At 39.7% G+C, this 19422-nt stretch overlaps 1 protein-coding gene across 4 annotated transcripts in view; it reads right to left on the bottom strand.

Moving 5' to 3' along the window:
- Window positions 1–1985: 1985 nt before the first annotated feature.
- Window positions 1986–19422, bottom strand: part of LOC122560216 (calcium-responsive transactivator-like) — a 122554-nt gene continuing 105117 nt past the window's right edge. For 3 of the 4 annotated variants that reach the window (XM_043710641.2, XM_043710640.2, XM_043710643.2), the window contains one exon: window positions 1986–5815. In XM_043710641.2, coding sequence (XP_043566576.1) covers window positions 5778–5815 — 38 coding nt within the window. In that variant the 3' untranslated portion in view covers window positions 1986–5777. The remainder of the gene's footprint in view (window positions 5816–19422) is intronic. The other variant, XR_015759534.1, reaches the window with a different exon arrangement.

Raw genomic sequence — 19422 nt, 5'->3', positions numbered from 1 at the left:
TGGTGAGCTCACACCAGCATGATGAGGATAATAGAGCTTATGGACTTTAATGGATGATGTGACTAACAATGTATCCCTTAAATTAAGAGTTAAGCATAGATAAAGAAATAAACAACAGAGAAGGGGTGAATTAGATCAAATCAGGAAGAAACAAAAAAATTGAAATACGTGAAGACTGTAAATGTAACACCCAAGCAGAAATTGCTGGAAAAACTCAGCAGATCTGGCAGCATCTTTGAAGAGAAAGCAGAATTAGTATTTCAGATTCAGAGAACCTTCTTCAGAATTTGAAGGGAATATTACATAAAGGGATGTGAAAAAGACAAAATAGGAAAAGTAAGATGTTTTTTACATTGAGGGTTCTAAATCACAAGGTGAATTTATTACCTTACTTCTTATTATCTTATTCATTATTCAAGGTGAAATTGGAGGAATTTGAATTGTTTAAAATGTGAAAATAGGTGTTTAATTAAAGATACTATCAATAATGAGAGGCTGGATAGGCTGGGACTTTTTTCCCCTGGAGCATTAGAGATTGAGGGATGACCTTGTAGAGATGTATAAAATCATGAGGGGCATCGATAAGGTGAATAGCCAAGTTCTTTTTCCAACGCTAAGGGATGCCAAAACTAAACAGCATAAGTCTAAAGTGAGAAGGGAAAGATTTAAAAGAGATGCATGTATGAAATGAGCTGCCAGTGGAAATTGGAGAGGTGGGTACAATTATAACATTTAAAAACCACTTGATTAGATACATGAAAAGGTAAGGTTGAGAGGAATATGGCCAAATGCTGGTGTGACAATGCTGTCACTTAAAAAAAAAACAAGGACAAAATAACTTTTTAAAGAGATGTTGTAAAGACAGAAATGCTGAAGAGTCTAGGCTTAAGAGGCCTTTGGTTTTTTTTTTATAAAACAGTTTAATAATGAAAGGGGAGTGGGCAGTTTTCCCAATTCAGGCTTCCTAGTTTTTTATTTAGCTGTTGCAATCACAACATATGTGAGTCCAGAAGAGTTGTAAGCTTCAGTAAAGAATTCCTCTGACTTTCTCTGAGATCACTCTCTGGATGTTGTTCCCTCCTGCCTGTAAGAATCTGTGTTTGAATTTACCTTTTTGCCAAGGGGTGTGTTTTTGGAATGTTACTGTAATGGAACAGTTAATTAGTCAAGTTACTGTATTGGGTCAGTTAAGTTTTCCAATAGCTAAGTTACTCTAAATTCCACTTTCTTTTGTTCATGTTTCAACTGTTGTGTTTTAATAAATTTTGTTTCGCTTTAGGTTTGACCAGTTGCTTCACACCTGGAACACCCACTTCACATCAACCTTTAAATTAAGAAAAAAATTAAGGTCTGGGCTACCTTCTTAAAATATTTTGGGGGGGGTCTGGCCTGGTCCATAACAGAGCCAAATGGAAGTGGTTCAGTTTAGGATACCTGGTCAGCATGTATATGTTGAACCGAAGGGTTTGTTTCCAGGCTGTGTGATTCTATGATTGTTTTTATTAGTTAAGTCAAGTAAGTGTACTGATCCAGTAAGTTCTTAAAAATAAGAGCAAGGGTGAGGATAACTTATCATTCCTGTGTGGAAAACAGTGGAATGGCATAGATGTACCTAAAGCAGCTGGAATGCAACTGCTCAAGAAGGATGCTTATGACCAGCTTCTCAAGGGAGTTAGAGATGAGCAACAAACGTTGCCCGAAGGTTCACATCCTATGAATTAATTTAGAAAAATCCACCACAACCTTTCAAGGTTCTTACCTCAAAATGTATCGCCCAATTCCCAAACTTGCTTGCCAATTCATATATTAATAATTGCATTTGCTGTTGACATGTTTCTAATTTATCAATCACTCAAGCTGGCATTAATTCTTCAGATGCCAAAAACCCAAGACCATGGATTTCCAAAAGATAATTCAAAAAACAAACTGTGCAGATCAAAAGTAGATCGGTGATACCCCCAAATCCAACTGAATGTACAAACATAAATTTTCTAAATAATTTTATTGCAAACTCAAATCTACATTACTACAAACAAATGTTTTGGCATGATCAAGGTGTGACAGTATTTTATACATTGACATTTTACAATTTTATATTGTTAAGGTATAGTATTTATTTTTATCATGGTAGCCATAATTTCTTTATGGAAGGCAGCTTGCACACATGCTATATTAATACACAGACCTCATCTATGCCAATTTACAATTGTAAGAGTAACCTTATACAGCAGAATTTATTTAGCAAATTTCTTTTGTTCAATTTCATCTTCAAGGCTAACCAAGTACTGAGATGCACACATATATCTCAAAACAAGGAACTCCAACTTTGTACAGATCTTAGGCAAGGCCATATATGGAATGTGTGCAGTATACAGTACCATGTCTGTAAAATGAAAAAAAAGTTTCAAGAGGAGCAATAAGAATGATTCTGGGATTTAAGAATTGAAATTGTAAACAACGAGTTATGGAGGTGAACTTTTATTAGAGAGAAGAACACGGCAGCCATAGTTCGTACTTGGAATTAATTAGAATGAACTCACTGTACCACAAGATTATGTACAATTATATTTTGAAGATAGATAATAAACTTTTCAAACACTTTCTGTCAGGATGTGAGTGATAACAGAGACCTGTTGTGCAATGAACAAGTGATTCACCACCAAAGGCATTGCAACATTCTATTCTGCAAAATGAAAGAGAGACCATTAGATTTCTCAGGGCATCATTTGTTTCAGAAAATAATTGTACATTTCCCCACACCATAAAATGTTGATTTTTTTTCATATTTAAGTGGAGATTATACAAATATCCACTGTTTAGAATGCTTGACCTTGTTAATTATGTTTTTATTTAGCCTCTGGAAGAGGGTAACTTTGGAAAAGCAGTAGTTATTGCTCACCCTTAGTTGTTCTGAGGTTTTGTGAGTCAATCATATGGAATAGCCACAGATAGGGGTTAAAGCTTCCCTTGAATGAAGTACATTAATGAAGCAGTCAGATTTTTTAAATGACAAACTAGCAGTTTTTCCTGGCACTGGTCAAATTGCTTGAGTGATATGATTCAATTTCAGGATTTGTCATTTTGGAACCATAAACATCACTCAACAAAACCAAAAGGATTTCTTGGCACAGGTTAGTTAAGAACATATCAAGAACAAACATATTTCAGAATTAGCATCTTTTGGAGTATTGGGTAAATACTGTGAATGTTTACCACTGCAGCCTGGAATATCTAGTCTGCTACGCACAAAACGGTTATCCTTGAATCATGACATGCATTCAAGACGTTAACTGGTGTAATATAAAACTACCATTAAAATTAATAATTATCCACTCCAATTCCTTGCTTTCTGCAGAGTTTTTCAAGCCTCACCGCCGTATAGAAAGCTAGCCAATTACCACTTCATAATTTTGAGTCACTATTGACAGGTGCCTTGTTTTGCAAAGAAGGATAATGCAAACAAACCTATTTGATGGATGTTTGCATGTGAACAGCACATTAAAAATAGAATTAACTCAGTGATTTATTAGATTCCTTTTAAAATTAGAATGTAACAACTTTTAAGTAGCAACATAAAATGTCTAGTACAGGCAAGACAATTCAACTCACTTGTACTTACAACAACTTCAACCTCTTTTTGTCACTAAATTCAAACAGCAGTTGCCTCCATTAATAGAGATGCACACACATTTATCTAAAAACACTAAATGTTGAGTAATGATGAGAAGATAAGACTTAACATATAACATTACAACAAGTTTCATCGAAAAATTCAGAATACTAAAATCTCAAGTTTTTTGTTTCTTGAAAACAAGCAGATGATTGTCACAGTACAATCTGTATTTTAGCTATTTGGCTGTTTAACAGCAAAACCCAAAAGAAAATTGGCAAATGAAATGCAAAATGTTCATGTGATTGTACACAAATACAAATCTTACAGCAAACTGTATAACCATCAGTGCTCAATAAATTACGTGTCCTTACATTCCCACATTGGACAAGCTGGTGCACTCTGGAATGTTTTTAATATTTACACAAAATGGTTGACTTTGGACTGTGTGTTTTAGAATCTTTTCCTGAACAATGTTTAGAACAAGAACACACTTTTCTGGTTAAACTGGTAATCAGTAATGAATGTAAATGTAACACATTTATTGTAATACTTCTGAAACTGTACTCCAACTGTTCCCAATATATCCCCACCCCTCCAACATTCATGAGGTTTCCTGAACCCTACAGTTTGGTAAATAGCATGGCCCAGTTTACAGTTTTCTTTATAATTGTTGCCAACACTTCTCTGTTATAAGCACAAGTAGACCTTTGCTCAAATTAGTGTGGACTGGTTAATAGCTGTAGCCCACTGTGCCTAAAGGCCTGCAAGCAAATTATAGTACTCATACAGACAGCATTCAAAGTTGAGCTCAAGCTGGTGGTCTTCTGATGGAAGACACTCAGTGTTGTAACCATTTGGCCACCATACCATCTGTAACAAGGCTTTGTTTCTAATCTAAAAATACTGCCATCCTTAGATCTGTACTAAGTCCTAACAGCTACTGAATGAAGACAAGTTGCTAGAAAGGTAAACTACAAAAACATAAAGTATATCAAAATTGATTCCTATCTATTGAACAATTCCTGCAAAATGACTGTAAGCATTAGAACTAGTTTTAGAGCTTAAAAGTAGAAGTCACCATGGGCTCATAGATAATATCTGTTTATAATGACATACAATATTTTCAATACTCAGTTATGTAACAATTGCACTCATAAATACAAAGTTATTAGATAGAACTGTTTCTGGTGGTACTTTTAAAAATCATTTTTGAGGAAACATTTTGCAGACACTAAATTAGAACAAAAGAATTGCTTTTCTATTATTAACATTATTTCACATACACATCACTCTCATTATGAGCACAATAAAAAAAACTGTGAAAGTGTACCACTAGTCAAAACTTACATATTTTCCTTTGGATGGCCCCATTATTATCAAGCCCATATAACTCTCCAAGTATTGATCTCTATACCATTTTCACCTGATTCAAGTGATAGTTGTACATACCCAACATTTCATTTGTTCAAAAAAATGGTGAGGAATTATGGGTATCAATCTGTGGACAAGCACTAAGAATTAACATAGAATTGACTGCCTCCCTTATAGAAATCAAATGCACCACAGCAACTACCTCTGACAATTAAATCCTCACTTGGATGTAATTTACCTATGCTTTAGGGTCAGGTGACAACATACTTCCTCAATATGCAACTTTACATATTGCATTCCCATTCGACCTTAATGAAAACACAAGTGAAATTTTAGTGACCGTTATCCGATACTTGGTTGCTGCATTTAATATGGAAGAAAAAAAAAACTTAGTGCAAAGTTTAGTATAAACACACAGGTGCGTTAATCCACAGGGCAATTCACTGCTTTAGAGAGCACCCATAACTTATAAAACCAACCATCTTGTGTTTCCATGGTGGAAGTGCACTAGTATTAGGTTGCAATCCTATTAACAAACAGATGCAGTTGTACAACAGTGCAACAGTTTAAAACGTACAATATTCACAGCACCAAGTCTAAAACTAATACGCATTGGCTTGTCATCGGTAGTGCAATGTTACTATTCACCATGAAAAGAATGAAAATTTCTACAACATCCAGAAGCTGCTTTGAGCTACCTCTCAAAAATGAAATATGACAGTCCATGCTTCATTTTAGTCTGTAAAAATCAATGAAGGATGTTGTGCATACATGACTGTTTCAGAGATGGCAATCAGCTGTTTCCTATTGCTGGTAGTTTCCGTACTGTGCCTGCAAGAGAAAAAAAACTAGCATCAATAAATTAATAAAACTGGTGAAAAGAAAACTGATACACAGATTTTAAATGAAGTACTTTTGAAACTGCCATATTTGTCACTTAAAGCTGTATTTTTGCTGCATATTTCACAACTTGGTTGACCACTCACTTTAACATAAAAATCAGCAAGTCACTGACAAAAACCAATGCTTATATTTCTGGAGATTTCTCTGATACCTATCAAATACTTTCTTTCTAGGTATAAAGCCTAAACCTCAAAATCTACTAAGCACAAAGAAAAAATAAAAGTGTGCAGAATTAGCAAAAGTCTCTTTAGTTCATCTAACACCAAATCCCCACCAGTCTTACCCAATCCCCACCCCTCAGCTAAGATTAATCCTCATCCCTATGATAATACTTAAACCTCTGAAATATATTTTAAAAACTACATTACCTGCAAATCTGTCATAATCACTGAATAGCATGTTCTTTTCAAATTAATGTGGGTTTGGACCATTTCTGAATCCTGACCTTGCACTTGAAGGCAATATCCTAATTGGCTGCTTCTGTGCCTACAATCCAACTAAGGTTAGTCACCCTGTTCCTGAGGGAGCAGGCCTTATTGGTACTATCAGATGGCCTGTAAACTTGGAGAGACAGTGGCTTCACCTTCCTGAAGTCAACACTGCTGCTATAGGAGGGGGCATCTTGAGACACCTCCTGGAGACATTTCCATTCTGTAAAAATTAAGCGTGGGCCACAGCTGCAGGGTCACTGTGGAGAGGAAAGCTTGTGGCTCCCGGCCCTGACTGGGCTCCAGGAAATCACCTCCAAATACCTGTCATGCTTTGGCCTTAGTTGAGAGCTCATCCACAACTGAGAAAATAACATTGAAATAAACAGATTGGGGATATCAATTTGCAATGCAGTTATCCGTCAAGGCAGAGGGCCTTGCCATTTCTATCCTGTGCCTGCCAAGATCAGCCAGACTTGGGAACTCATCAGCCACTAATCTGAAACTGAGCCATTCTAAAACCTTCTGATCTTACTGTCAAAGCTGCATCGGCGGGCCTGAGAAAATTCCATCTGGGCAAACGATGACAAACTCCTGCATATGATAAATATGGTACTGAGGTTGACGAGGTCAACCAAGGACAGGATAGTCTTTTTAAAAAAAAAATCAAGTCAATGTTTCTGCTCATGATTCAATGGTAAATTGTATGTGTGCATGTTAGATGAGAACATAGGCTAGTGTAGCTGTGATCAGCCTTCCTCATCCTACCAATACTACCGCTGTCTGAGATACAGACAATAGCTTTACAGTCTCACTCTCACATTACAAGATTCTTAACTAAAGATCCACTCCAGGGATTGTGCACAAAAATCAAGGCAGACTCCTAAGGGCAGAGTTGAGGGAGTGCTGCACCATTAGGTCTGCTATATTTTATTGAGACACTAAACTGAGGCTCCATTTGACTGCCTGAGTGATGTAAATGATTAGAAGCAAGGGAGTTATCCCTAGTAACAACTATCCTTCAATCAATATCACAGAAAACTAGATTATCTAGTCATTATTACATTGCTATTAATAGAAATCTGCAGTGCATATAGACTCCTGCATATCCTACATTGTAATGACGATGATAATACAAAAAGTATTTCAATGGCTGTAAAACACATAGAGATGTTTGATGGCAAAGTAAAATATTTTGTTTGTGTTTTTCTCTCAGAAAAGTAATTCTCTCCTTTTTAAATATTCTGCAAGGCTTGCCATTTATTGCTCGTCCCTAGCTCCTGTGAAGGTGGCCTTGCTGCTAGTTTCAGAACCAATTAAAATCTTCTTTTTAGTCATTTGAAATAACTGAGTAGCTTAGTGGGCAACTTCAAAAGGATAAGTAAGTCCAAGATTTTCACCATAATAGAGGGTGAATTAACCCTGGTGAAAATGCTGGAAGCAGGCAGGAAGTCTAAGACCCGCTGAATATTGAAGATGGTGGATGGGTGCCAATCAAATGGAGTATCCTGGATGGTGTCAGAGTTCTTCAGTGTTATTGGAGCTACCCTCTTCCAGGGAAGTGGTGAATATTCCATTACATTTATTGCTGTGTGATATAGATGAGGAACTATATCAAGATGCGTCACCTGCTGCAGAATACCCAGCCTTTGATCTTTGCTCTTGTGTCCACAGTATTAACATGACTGGCCCAGTTCAGTTTCTTGTCAATGGCAAACCCCAAGATATTGATAGTTGGGATTCCATAATGGTAATGTTATTGAATATCAAGGGATAATGGTTAGATGCTTTCTTGTAGGGGACAGTCACTGCCTGGCATGTGCCTCACGCATAAATTACTTGCCTCTTATCAGTTCAGAAGTGTGGTGCTGGAAAAGCACAGTTAGGCTCTTAATGATTCCTGATGAAGGGCCCTTGCCCAAAACATCGATTCTCCTGCTCCTCAGATGCTGCCTGACCTGCTGTGCTTTTCCAGCACCACACTCTCAACTTTGATCTCCAGCATCTGCACTTTCTCCTCTTTTCAGTTCAAGCCTGGTGTTGTCCTTTCTTGTGGCATTTGGGCATGGACCGCTTCAGTATGTGAGGAGTCATGGATGGTGCTGAATGTTGTGCAGTCACCAGCGAACATGCCGACTTCTGACCTTATGATGGAGGAAGGTCATTGATAAAGCAGCTGTAGATGGTTGGGATGAGGACACTCCCCTGAGGAGCTCCTGTAGACGTGTCCTGAGACTGAGATGATCAACCTCCAGCAACAACAATTTTTCTTTGTGCCAGGATTGACTCCAACCAGTGGAGTGTTTTCCACTGATTCCAATTCTGCTGTTGCTCCTTGACGCCACACTCAATCAAATGCTGCTTTGTTGTCAAGGGCATTCACTTTTGCCTCTCCGCTGGAATTCAGCTCTTTTGTTAATGATTGAACCAAAGCTGTAATGAAGTCAGGAGCTGAATGGCCCGGACAGAACCCAAACTGGGCATCAGTGAGCAGGTTATTGTTGAGCAAATGCGACTTGATCTCACTGTTGACAACCTCTTCCATCACTTTGCTGATGACCGGTATGATGATTGGGAGACCAAAGCTGAAAAAAGCTGTAAAGGAACTGCCGAAGCTGTCAAGGAACTATCCAAACAAATGCATGGAGTTCAAAAAAGTGCTAGGTACTTCAGAGCTCCTGTTGCCAAAAAATGATTATAGAATTTGTCCTGCATGACTGATTTTCCTCACTACAATTTTCACAAAAGGTGTATCAAGTCAGCATTTTGATGTGCATTTCCAACTGTGCATAGAATGAAGAAGTTTGTTTATATAAGGGATTAAGCACTTACATAATGTTAGTTTGCTTAAAGAATTTGAAGGAATTTCAATGTTTTGATATTTTTTGTATCAATGCAACTGTGTTTTTTAATTTTTAAAAATATTATCAATAGACACATGTGTTTATTTTCTGTCAGCATGCCTCCTGAGGTATGCCCAAGGTGGACATTTGTTGTCTTGCATACAGAAGAAAAAAGGATGGTGGGTGTGGTTGGATTATGAGTTGGCAGACAGCATATAAACAGCTAGGGGGTTTAACGGGAACATAGAAAGCATAAGGAGCCATGTGAAATTTGTAAATGGACATAGTATTGCATTTGGGTATTTAATGTTTTTATTTAAACTTAAGTTCTCAGTAGCCAAGGCTACTGAATTACTAGTCCACTAAAAGTATTGCTATGCTACCATATCCCCAAAAGTAGATAACTTGAAAAGATACATTTTTTGATCTAATATTCGTGAAGTATTGCAACATAATTTTCTCACATGAATATTTCTAGCTTTCTTCCAGAGCATTGATCCAATGAAAAATTCTTATAACAGAAAGTTTATACACTATTGGCAATTATTAGCACCAGAATTTTCTTTGATATAATTAGATACAATTATGAGGCTTGTTGGGTCACTTTTGTACAGCTGATACTACCACATCCCTGTCAACCAATTCATAGTTTGAAATTGATCTTCCCCAGTTAAACTTCCTGATTTCTGAAGAAGATGGTTTCTAAACTGAAACAACAGGCATATAATAACTTCTCACAGCTGATGGAAGAAAATCAAAATCATGGCAACATGCAGCAAGTGTTGGTCACTTGAGGAACTCTGGCTCTGAGTCGATGAGCTGGAGTCTGAGCTTTAAACACTGCAACATCAGGGAGGGAGAGAGTTACCTGGATGCTGTGTTTCAGGAGGCAATCACACACCCCTTAGATTAACTACTTCACATTGGTCAGTGGTCAGGGACAGGAGGGTGTGACTAGGAGTGAGTTAGGTAGAGGAATCCAGGAAGTAGTACTGAAGTAGTCCTTTGAGCATGCCTAACAGGTTTGAGATTCTTGCTTCCTGTGTGGATGAGAATGAGGGCTATAAGGAGGATAAGCAAACTGACTGTGGCACAGGGAGCCATTCAAAAGGCGAAGAAAAAAGAAATGCAGCTGTAATTGGGGACAATATAGTCATGGAATAGACACCATTCTCAATGGACAGGATCAAGAATCTTGAAGGCTGTGTTGCTTGCCTGGTGCCTGGGTTCAGGATATCTCATCTGGGATGCAGAGGAACTTGGAGTGGGAGGGAAAGATCCAGTTGTCATGGTCCACAAACAATATAGGTAGAAAGAAGAAAGAGGTTCCACTGAGGGAATGTGAGAAGCTAGGGGCTAAATTTAAAAGCAAAATGAAAAAAAAGGTAATAATTTCCAGATTGCTACCTCAGCCATGAGCTAACATGCACAGGGTCAACAAGATTATACAGGTAAATGCGTGGCTTGAAGGTTGGTGTGGGACAAATGCATTTAAATTCATGGGACATTGGCACCAGCACTAGGGAAGGAAGGAGCTGTTCCAATGGGATGGGCTTCATCTGAATCGTGTTGGCATCAGAATCTTAGCGAATTGCTGAACTAGGGCTATAGGTAGGGTTTTAAACTTTAGAATGGGAGGTGGGGAGAGGAAGGGGGAGGAATACAATTCCATGGGAACTAATAAAATTGAAGGGGAAGGCTTCGTAGGTTTGCTGGTTAGAGATGGGCTTGATTGGAAGGGATGGAATGTGTGAATGTTATAGTGTATGAAGGAACCATAAAAATGTGTAAGGATAATAGAACAAACTTAAAGGCTTTGTATCTTAATGCATGAAGGATTCAGAATATGGTAGAAGAACTGATGGTACAACTCAAGGTAATTCAAGGTCACAAGGGATTTAAACTAGTTAAAATTTGGAAAGACTCTGGAGAACCTATTAAAGTTTTCAGAACAAGTAATAGGACAGAGTGCAATCTGACTCGAGGGGCAGCAGAAAAAGGGAATCTATGAGAAAGAGGTTGGTCAATAGAGTACTGAGGGTGTTGTATTTATATGTATGCAGTATATGAAACAAGATAAATGGAGTTTGTAGCACAGATTGAAATTGCCGGGTATGATGTTGTGCGTACAAGATGTGGCTGCAAGAGATTCAGGGCTGGGAACTAAATATCCAAGGACAAATCCTATCAAAATGACAGGCAGATGGGAGGAGGGACGGGATTGCCTTGTTATTAAGAAATGAACTTAAATCACTGGCAAGAAGTGATGTAGGGTTGGGAAGGCGTAGAATCTTTGTGGATAGAGTTGATGAACCGTAAACAAAAAAAGACCCTGATGTGAGTTATGGAGGCCTCCATGCAGAGGTCAGGATGTGAGGCAAAAATAACATCAGGGGACAGAAATTACATCACCATTAGATGGCTATTACAATGACTTCAACATGCAGGTGTTCAGGGAAAATCAGGTTGGTAGCCAAGAAAATGAATTCGTAGAATTCTACAAGATGGTTTTGTTTGGAGCAGCTTGTGGTACAGCCCACCAGTGAATTGACGATGTTGGATTTGGTGATGTCTAATGAGGCAAACTTGATTATGGAACTGAAGGTGAAGGAACCTCTGGTGCCAGTGACGATAATATGATAGAATTCACCCTGCAGTTTGAAAGAGACAGGTCTGATGTAATTATAATTGTATAACATAACAAAGGTTAACTACAAAGACATGAGGAAAAAGCTGGCAAAAGGTGATTGGAATGGGATACAAGCAGTGTAGGCGGTGGAATGGCAATGGCAAGAGTTTCTGGGGGTACAGCAGAAATTCACCCAAGGAAGAAGAAATATTTTAAGGGGAGGATGAGGTAACTATGGCTGATAAAGGAAGTCAGGGACAGCATAAAAGCAAAACAGAAGCATACAATGTGGTGAAGATTAGTGTCAAGCCAGAAGATTGGAAAGCCTTTAAAAACCAGCATACAACTAATAAAGCAGTAAGAGAGTAGAAGATGAAACATGAGGGTAAGTTAGCTAATAATATACAAGAAGATTGCAAGAGTTTTTGTTTAGATATATAAAGAGCGAAGCGTGAGTGGACATTGGACTGCTGGAAAATGAGACTAGAGAAGTAGCAATGCAAAACAAAGAAATGGCAGAGGAACTGACTAGGTAGTTGTATCAGTTTTCACGGTGGAAGACACCAGTCGCATAGCAGCACTTCAAGAGAGTCAGGGGGCACCTTGTGAAAAGCCTTCTGGAAATCCAAATAGGTCACATCCACAGGCTCTATTTTGTTTCACGTACTCATTATCTCCACAAAGAGTTCTAACAGATTTGTCAAGCATCCCCTCCCCTTGACTAAGCTGTGTAGACTCAGCCCTATTTTATCATGCAATCTCGTTCTTAATAATGGACTCAAAATCTTATTTGCCATTTGCCATTACCCTGAATGTAATGGCCCTCATGAAGGAGAAGATGGATAAATCACCCAGAGCAGATGCAGTACACCTCAGGATTCTGAGGGAGATAGCTGAGGAGATTGAGGAGGCATGAGTGGTGATCTTTTCGGAATTACTGGAGTCAAGGAGGATCCCAGAGGACTAGAAAATGGCAAATGGCAAATACAATTTTGAGTCCATTATTAAGAACGAGATTGCAGAGTACTTGAAAGTGTATGATAAAATAGGGCTGAGTCTACACAGCTTAGTTAAGGGGAGGGCATGCTTGACAAATCTGTTAGAATTCTTTGTGGAGATAATGAGTAAGTGAAACAAAATAGAGCCAGTGGATGCGATCTGTTTGGATTTCCAGAAGGCTATTCACAAAGTGCCGGAACAGGAGGCTGCTAAATAAAATAAGAACCATGGGGTTATGGCAAGATCCTAGCATGGATAGAGGATTGGCTGACTAGCAGATAATGGGATCAATTTCAGGATGGCAGCCAGTGACTAGCGGAGTTCTGCAGGGGTCCATGTTGGGACCACAAATATTCACATTATACATTAATGATCTGGACACAATGAGGGCATTGTTGCTAAGTTTCCAGATGACACAAAGATAAGTGGAGGGACAGGTAGTGTTGAGAAGGCAGGGAGGCTGCAAAAAAATTTAGACAGTCTAGGACATTGGGGAAAGAAGTGGAAGATGAATACAATGTGGTGAAATATGATATTATACACTTTGGTTGAAAGAATACAACCATGGACTATTTTCAAATGGGGAAAGGCTTTGAAAATTTGAAGCACAAAGGGTCTTGGGAGTCCTAGTTCAGGATGGTTAACTTGCAGGTTCAATTGGCAGTTAGGAAGGCAGATGCAATGTTAGCATTCATTTCAAGACGGCTAGAATACAAGAGCAGAGATGTGCTGTTGAGGCTATAAAAGGCTCAAGTCAGATCACTTTTGGAGTATTGTGAGCAGTTTTGCCCCATATCTAAGGAACAACGTGCTGGTATTGGAAGGGGTCCAGAGGAGGTCCACATGAATGATCGCAGGGATAAAGGACTTGTCATATGAGGATTCAGGGTCTGTACTAAATGAAGTTTAGAAGGAAGAAGTTGGATCTCAATGTAACTTACAGAATACTGAGGGGCAAGAGAGTCAATGTTTCGGGTACAAGCCCTTAATCAGGAATGACATTCCTGATGAAGGGCTTATACCCGAAAGGTCAACTCTCCTGCTCCTCGGATGCTGCCTGACCTGCTGTGCTTTTCCAGCACCATACTTTTCAACTCTGATCTCCAGCATTTGCAGTCCTCACCTTTTCTTCTAGAATACTGAGGGGCCTGGATAGAGTGGACGTGGAGAAGATGTTTCTACTAGGAGAGACCAGGACCCAAGGGCGTGTCCTCAGGATGAAAGGACGACCCTTTACAGCTGAGATGAGGGAGTATTTCTTGACCCAGAGGGTGGTGAACATATGGAACTCATTGCGACAGAAGGCAGTGGAGGCCAAATCATTGAGTATATTTAAGATAAAGATAGATCGCTTCTTGATTAACATGTGGATCAAAGGTTATAGGGAGAAGGCAGGGAAATGGGGTTGAGAAATGTATGAGTCATGATTGAATGGTGGGCAGACTCGATGGGCCGAATGGTTTTATCTTATAGGCTACACGTCCAGTCGCATCCTTCGATGGTCTGCACCAACATTAGGAAGGTCAATGTATCATCCTGTCCCACTCTTGAAAGATCCTTCATTCAAACAGAGGGATAATCAGGAACCCTGCTTCTAAAGTTCTGCAAGTGCATTCTACATACAATTCATGGTGAATGTGTACCCTTAACAACATCAACTGTGCTCTTTAACTGTCCCAGCAATTTATTAATGTTGGAAACTCGCTGTGTGAAGAAATGATAGATTCAAACCCACACTACACTATTCTGTAATACATTGTTGCTATTTTCTGAAACTGTCATTTTAAAAAGTTATCTTGATCAATTAGGTACCACACAGCAGACATCAACATCTAACTTAACACGTTATTCAGCCACTAAATTAAATCTGGAACAGACGAAAATTCCTTCTTCATTTGGGCTGTAAAAATGTATCTAATGTTCAACTTATACTGCAGCAATGGGAATTTTTATGATGAGCGAGGAGTTGCCAAGAAGATGGGAGTAGATTAGATGCTAGTAGTGTAAATTAAAATGATATACATTAGGCAGTTAGAGATTGTAAAACAGAAAAACATTTGTATTGACCATTTAGAAGAGCTTGCTCAAAAATACAGAATTGTTCCTGTTACGAGATGCTCTTGATTTGATTACAGATTTTTGAGCTAATCATGTAATTAAAATGACACAAATGCTAGTCAGCTAGTGTTTTGTTTTCACAGGCCATTACACACATCAGTTATTAGAGTAACAATAACCCATGAGGAAATACCCAATTTCAATTGGTAAGTTTGAGAATTTCAGTGCATATAGCAAAAATGCAACTTATCTCACATGTCAGTTATAACTTCTCAAACAAATCACACATGATGAAATCTTCGCCAATAAAAAAATTAAGAAACAGTAAACCTAAATTATAATGACTTCTGTGTGACCTCTTGCTTTTTTTGGAAAATATAGCATGTCTCAAATTGTGGTCTTAAAATGGTGTCCTAAAATGATAAAATCAATTGCACATGAAGTTTATTGTGAATCTGTTAATTTCTGGATTCCTGCTTATTCCAAGTGAGCATATGAACATGTTATCACAACTGCTTCACTTCTTCCACAGATTCACTGGATGGAAACTTCAGCTCTGGAAGATGCAGAGTTTCGGTGCAGAAAGGGCACTTAATTAGGCGAGGCTTGTGTCATGCCCGAACACTACCACTGTTTTAATGCCTCCACTAAAATGAAGTCTGAGGAATGAAAACCCATGGGTGGCACGGTGGCTCAGTGGTTAGCACTGCTGCCTCACAGAGCCAGTGACCTAGGTTCGATCCCAGCCTTAGGAAACTGCCTGTGTGGTGTTTGCACATTCTCCCCACGTCTGCGTGGGCTTCCTCCAGGTGCTCTGGTTTCCTCCCACAGTCCAAAGATGTGGAGGTTAGCTGGATAGGCCATGCTAAAGTACTCATACTGTCCAGGGATGTGCAGACTAGATGGATTAACCTTGGGAAATGCAGGGTTATGGGGAGAGGGTCAGTTTGAGTGGGATGCTCTTTGGAGGGTCAGTGTAGACTAGATGGGCCAAATGGCCTCTTTCTGCACTGTAGATATTCGATGAATCTATGGTTGACCTTCATGCCCCTTTGCTAATTGAGTCCCTTATTGCTAACTGAAGATCTCTGCCCACCACTTCTGGAATTAACCTAGCTGCAGGGAGCATGATCAACACATCAAGCTTCGTAAGCAGCTTGTCACCTTTGGGAGTGGGATGGGTTTGACCAAAGGCACTTCATACCTGACCAATGGAGTAAAAGTTAGGTAAGAGGGTATCTACTGAAAAACACTGCCTCCACATCTCCATGCGACCCCTAGTCCCAGAACCCACCCTGATCCTGGGTGCTCTTCCACAGTAGCCATGGCCTCCTTCTAGTAGTCGGCAGCCCTCACTAGGTGAAACCTTTACTTATGGCATCTTATTTCCAGGTGAAGGCCCAGAGCCTGATTAGCATTAGATTCAGCACACCTTCCCAGGAAGAGGCAGCATGGGTCTGTTGCCAGCTCTCAAAGCAACTGACAAGACCTCCCTGTCTCAACAGATTCTGCCCATTGAGCCCAGTCAGAAAATCAAAGAGACATTAGATCAAAATTGAGGTCCTTTAAAATAATTCCTAGAAGCAACAACCCATTTGCAAAGGGTTCCGGAGAGCCAAAATATAGATGAAATGTTTAGATTTAGAAGCTTAATATTTTTTCATCTTGATGATTTGGCAAGAAATCCTCACCTCTTAAAGGGATTACTTTAGGAAGAAAATCATTGAGAGATTAACAAGCACCCATCTAGCAGAAACAAGCATGGCACTATCAAGGTATAAGAACTGTAACTCATCAACATTATCATAGAACCATCTCAGAGAAAAGAACCGGAGTTTAATTCCTCGGGTATGGCTGCAACAATTTCACAAAATGATAAGAACCTCAGTTTCTACATTTTGTCTGAAGCACACTGTGTCAACTGAAGTGAAGGGATGGAAGGTGCCCAAGAAAGCACTTTGGCATCATCATCTCACAACATACAGTGAACATGGGTACACAATTTGATTTAAAAAGTCATAAAATCAAAAAGGTGTCTTATTATTATGCCAAACTAAGATGCAGAGTCCCTAAAACGTACATTGCTCTTTAGTTTATCATGTTAAAATGCAATAAACTCAAGATAACGCGAATGGTATTGTTTAAGTGGTTCAGATAACATGCAAGAGTCAGAGTTAAATACAGGGGAGAAAAGAAGAGTGAAGGATCTCAGTTTCAGTGTGGCCTTAATCTTGTGCACTAAGTAGCACTCTTTGACTGATATTTAAACAACAGATCCAAGCTGGCCAATTATTGCCCATCAGTAAAGTGATAGGAGTCATTGACAGCGTTAACAGACAGTACTAGTTTAGCAACAGCCTGCTCACTTATGCCCAATTTGGGTTCTGCCTGGGCCACTCAGCTCTTAACCTCATTGCAAGATTGGTTCAAACATAGTAAAAAGAGCTGAATTCCCGAGGTGAGGTGAGAGTGACAGCAAGACCGCATTTAACTAAGCGTGACATCAAGGAGCCCTAGCAACTATGGAGTCAATGGGAATCAGGGGCAAACTCTCCACAGTGGAGTTGTACTTGGCACATAGGAAGATGGTTGTGGTTGTTGCATGTCAGTCATCTCAGCTCCAGGACATCTCTGCAGGAGTTCCTCAGGATATTGTGTCCTATGCCCAAACATCTTTAGTTGTTTCAGCAATAACCTTCCCTCTAGCATAATGTCAGAGGTAGGGATGTTTGCACAATGTTCAGCACCATTTGTGACTCCTCAGATGCTGAAGCTGTCAATGGCCAATTGCATCAAGACCGACACAAGATCCAGGCATGGGTTGACAAGCAGCACGTCATTTTAAAAAAATTCTCCTGTGGGACATTAACATCACTAGTTGGCCAGCACCTATTGCCCATGCCCATCCTATTCCTTGCCACTGAGGGTCCCTTGTCGTGGGGCGGCATGGTGGCTCAGTGGTTAGCACTGCTGCCTCACAGGGACCCGGGTTCAATTCCCATCTCGGGCAACTATCTGTGTGGAGTTTGCACATTCTCCCTGTGTCTGCGTGGGTTTCCTCTGGGTGTTTCAGTTTCCTCCCACAGTCCAAAGGTGTGCAGGTTAGGTGAATTGGCCATGCTAAATTGCCCGTAGTGTTAGGTGAATTGTCAAGGGTGAATGTAGGGGAATGAGTCTGGGTGGGTTGCTCTTCGGAGAGTCAGTGTAGACTTGTTGGGCCGAAGGGCCTGTTTCCACATTGAAGTGAATATAATTTTAAAAAATCTAATAACATTTGTACCAAACAAATGCCAGGCAATGGCCATCTCCAAAAAGAGACACATCTAACTATTACCCTTGACATTCAATGGTGTTATCATTACTAAATCCCTCACTATCAACCTCCTGGGGTTTTCCATTGACCAGAAACTCAACTGGCTATATAAATAGTAACTATGAGAGCAGGGTGGGAATGCTGCAGTGAGTAACTCAACTCTTGACTCTCCAAAGCCTGTCCACCATCTAGAAAATTCAAATAGAAAGTATAATGGAATATTCCCTACTTGCCTGGTTAAGTGCAGCTCCAACAAAACTCAAGAAGAAATTCTCCAAAGTACCTAAGACAGAATCTTCCGAACCCATGACCACTTCCCTCTAGAAGGACAATGGCAGCGGATACATAGGAACACAACCAGCTGCAAATTCCCCTCCATGACACTCACCATCCTGACTTGGAAATGTAACACCATTTCTTCACTGTTGCTGGGTCAAGATAATGGAATTTCTTCCCTAAGGGCATTCTGGTTCAACCTCCAGCACAGGGACTGAAGTGGTTCAAGAAGGCAGCTCATCACACCTTCTCAAGAGTGGCAAGGGACAGGACGGGCAATAGATGCTGGCCAACCAGTGATGCCAATGTCCCACAGGAGAATTTTTTAAAAAATGACATTAATTGGAGTTTTAGCAAGTTTGATAACAGATTTGTAGGTGGACAAAGGATTAACTTGCTTGGAAATTCTCTCTCATAAAACATGATTAACAAGGAAGTAGCAAGTCTGAAGAAAATCAAAGTCACTGAGACATTCCACCCATATCAACATGTGTCTGCCAATAATGGACACAGCTCTTTTACTTGGTATTTGAAGTGTTCCATGTTCAAGGTATTTAATTCTGTGTGGCATGGTTGAACTGACAAAAAAAGAGAATGGAAGTATAGATGAGAGGTATTGATTCTTCAAGCCACAACTGCAAATATTGGGTGATGTTTTAGTAAGAACAGAGAAAATGGTAAAAGAGGGAGTGGTGTGGCACTGTTAGTCAAGGTTTGTGAGAAGATTTGTAGCTCGGGTGCTTGTTGTTGTGGTTCTGTTCGCCGAGCTGGGAATTTGTGTTGCAGACGTTTCATCCCCTGTCTAGGTGACATCCTCAGTGCTTGGGAGCCTCCTGTGAAGCGCTTCTGTGATGTTTCCTCCGGCATTTATAGTGATTTGTATCTGCCGCTTCCGGTTGTCAGTTCCAGCTGTCCGCTGCAGTGGCTGGTATATTGGGTCCAGGTCAATGTGCTTATTGATTGAATCTGTGGATGAGTGCCATGCCTCT

The sequence above is a fragment of the Chiloscyllium plagiosum genome, unplaced genomic scaffold (genome assembly GCF_037043375.1).
Source record: "Chiloscyllium plagiosum isolate Xiang-an unplaced genomic scaffold, Cpla_swu_hap1 HiC_scaffold_15, whole genome shotgun sequence".
NCBI classification, from domain to species: Eukaryota; Metazoa; Chordata; class Chondrichthyes; order Orectolobiformes; family Hemiscylliidae; genus Chiloscyllium; species Chiloscyllium plagiosum.
The sequence above is the reverse complement of the archived record's forward strand: the minus strand, read 5'-3'. Positions and strand labels throughout refer to the sequence as shown.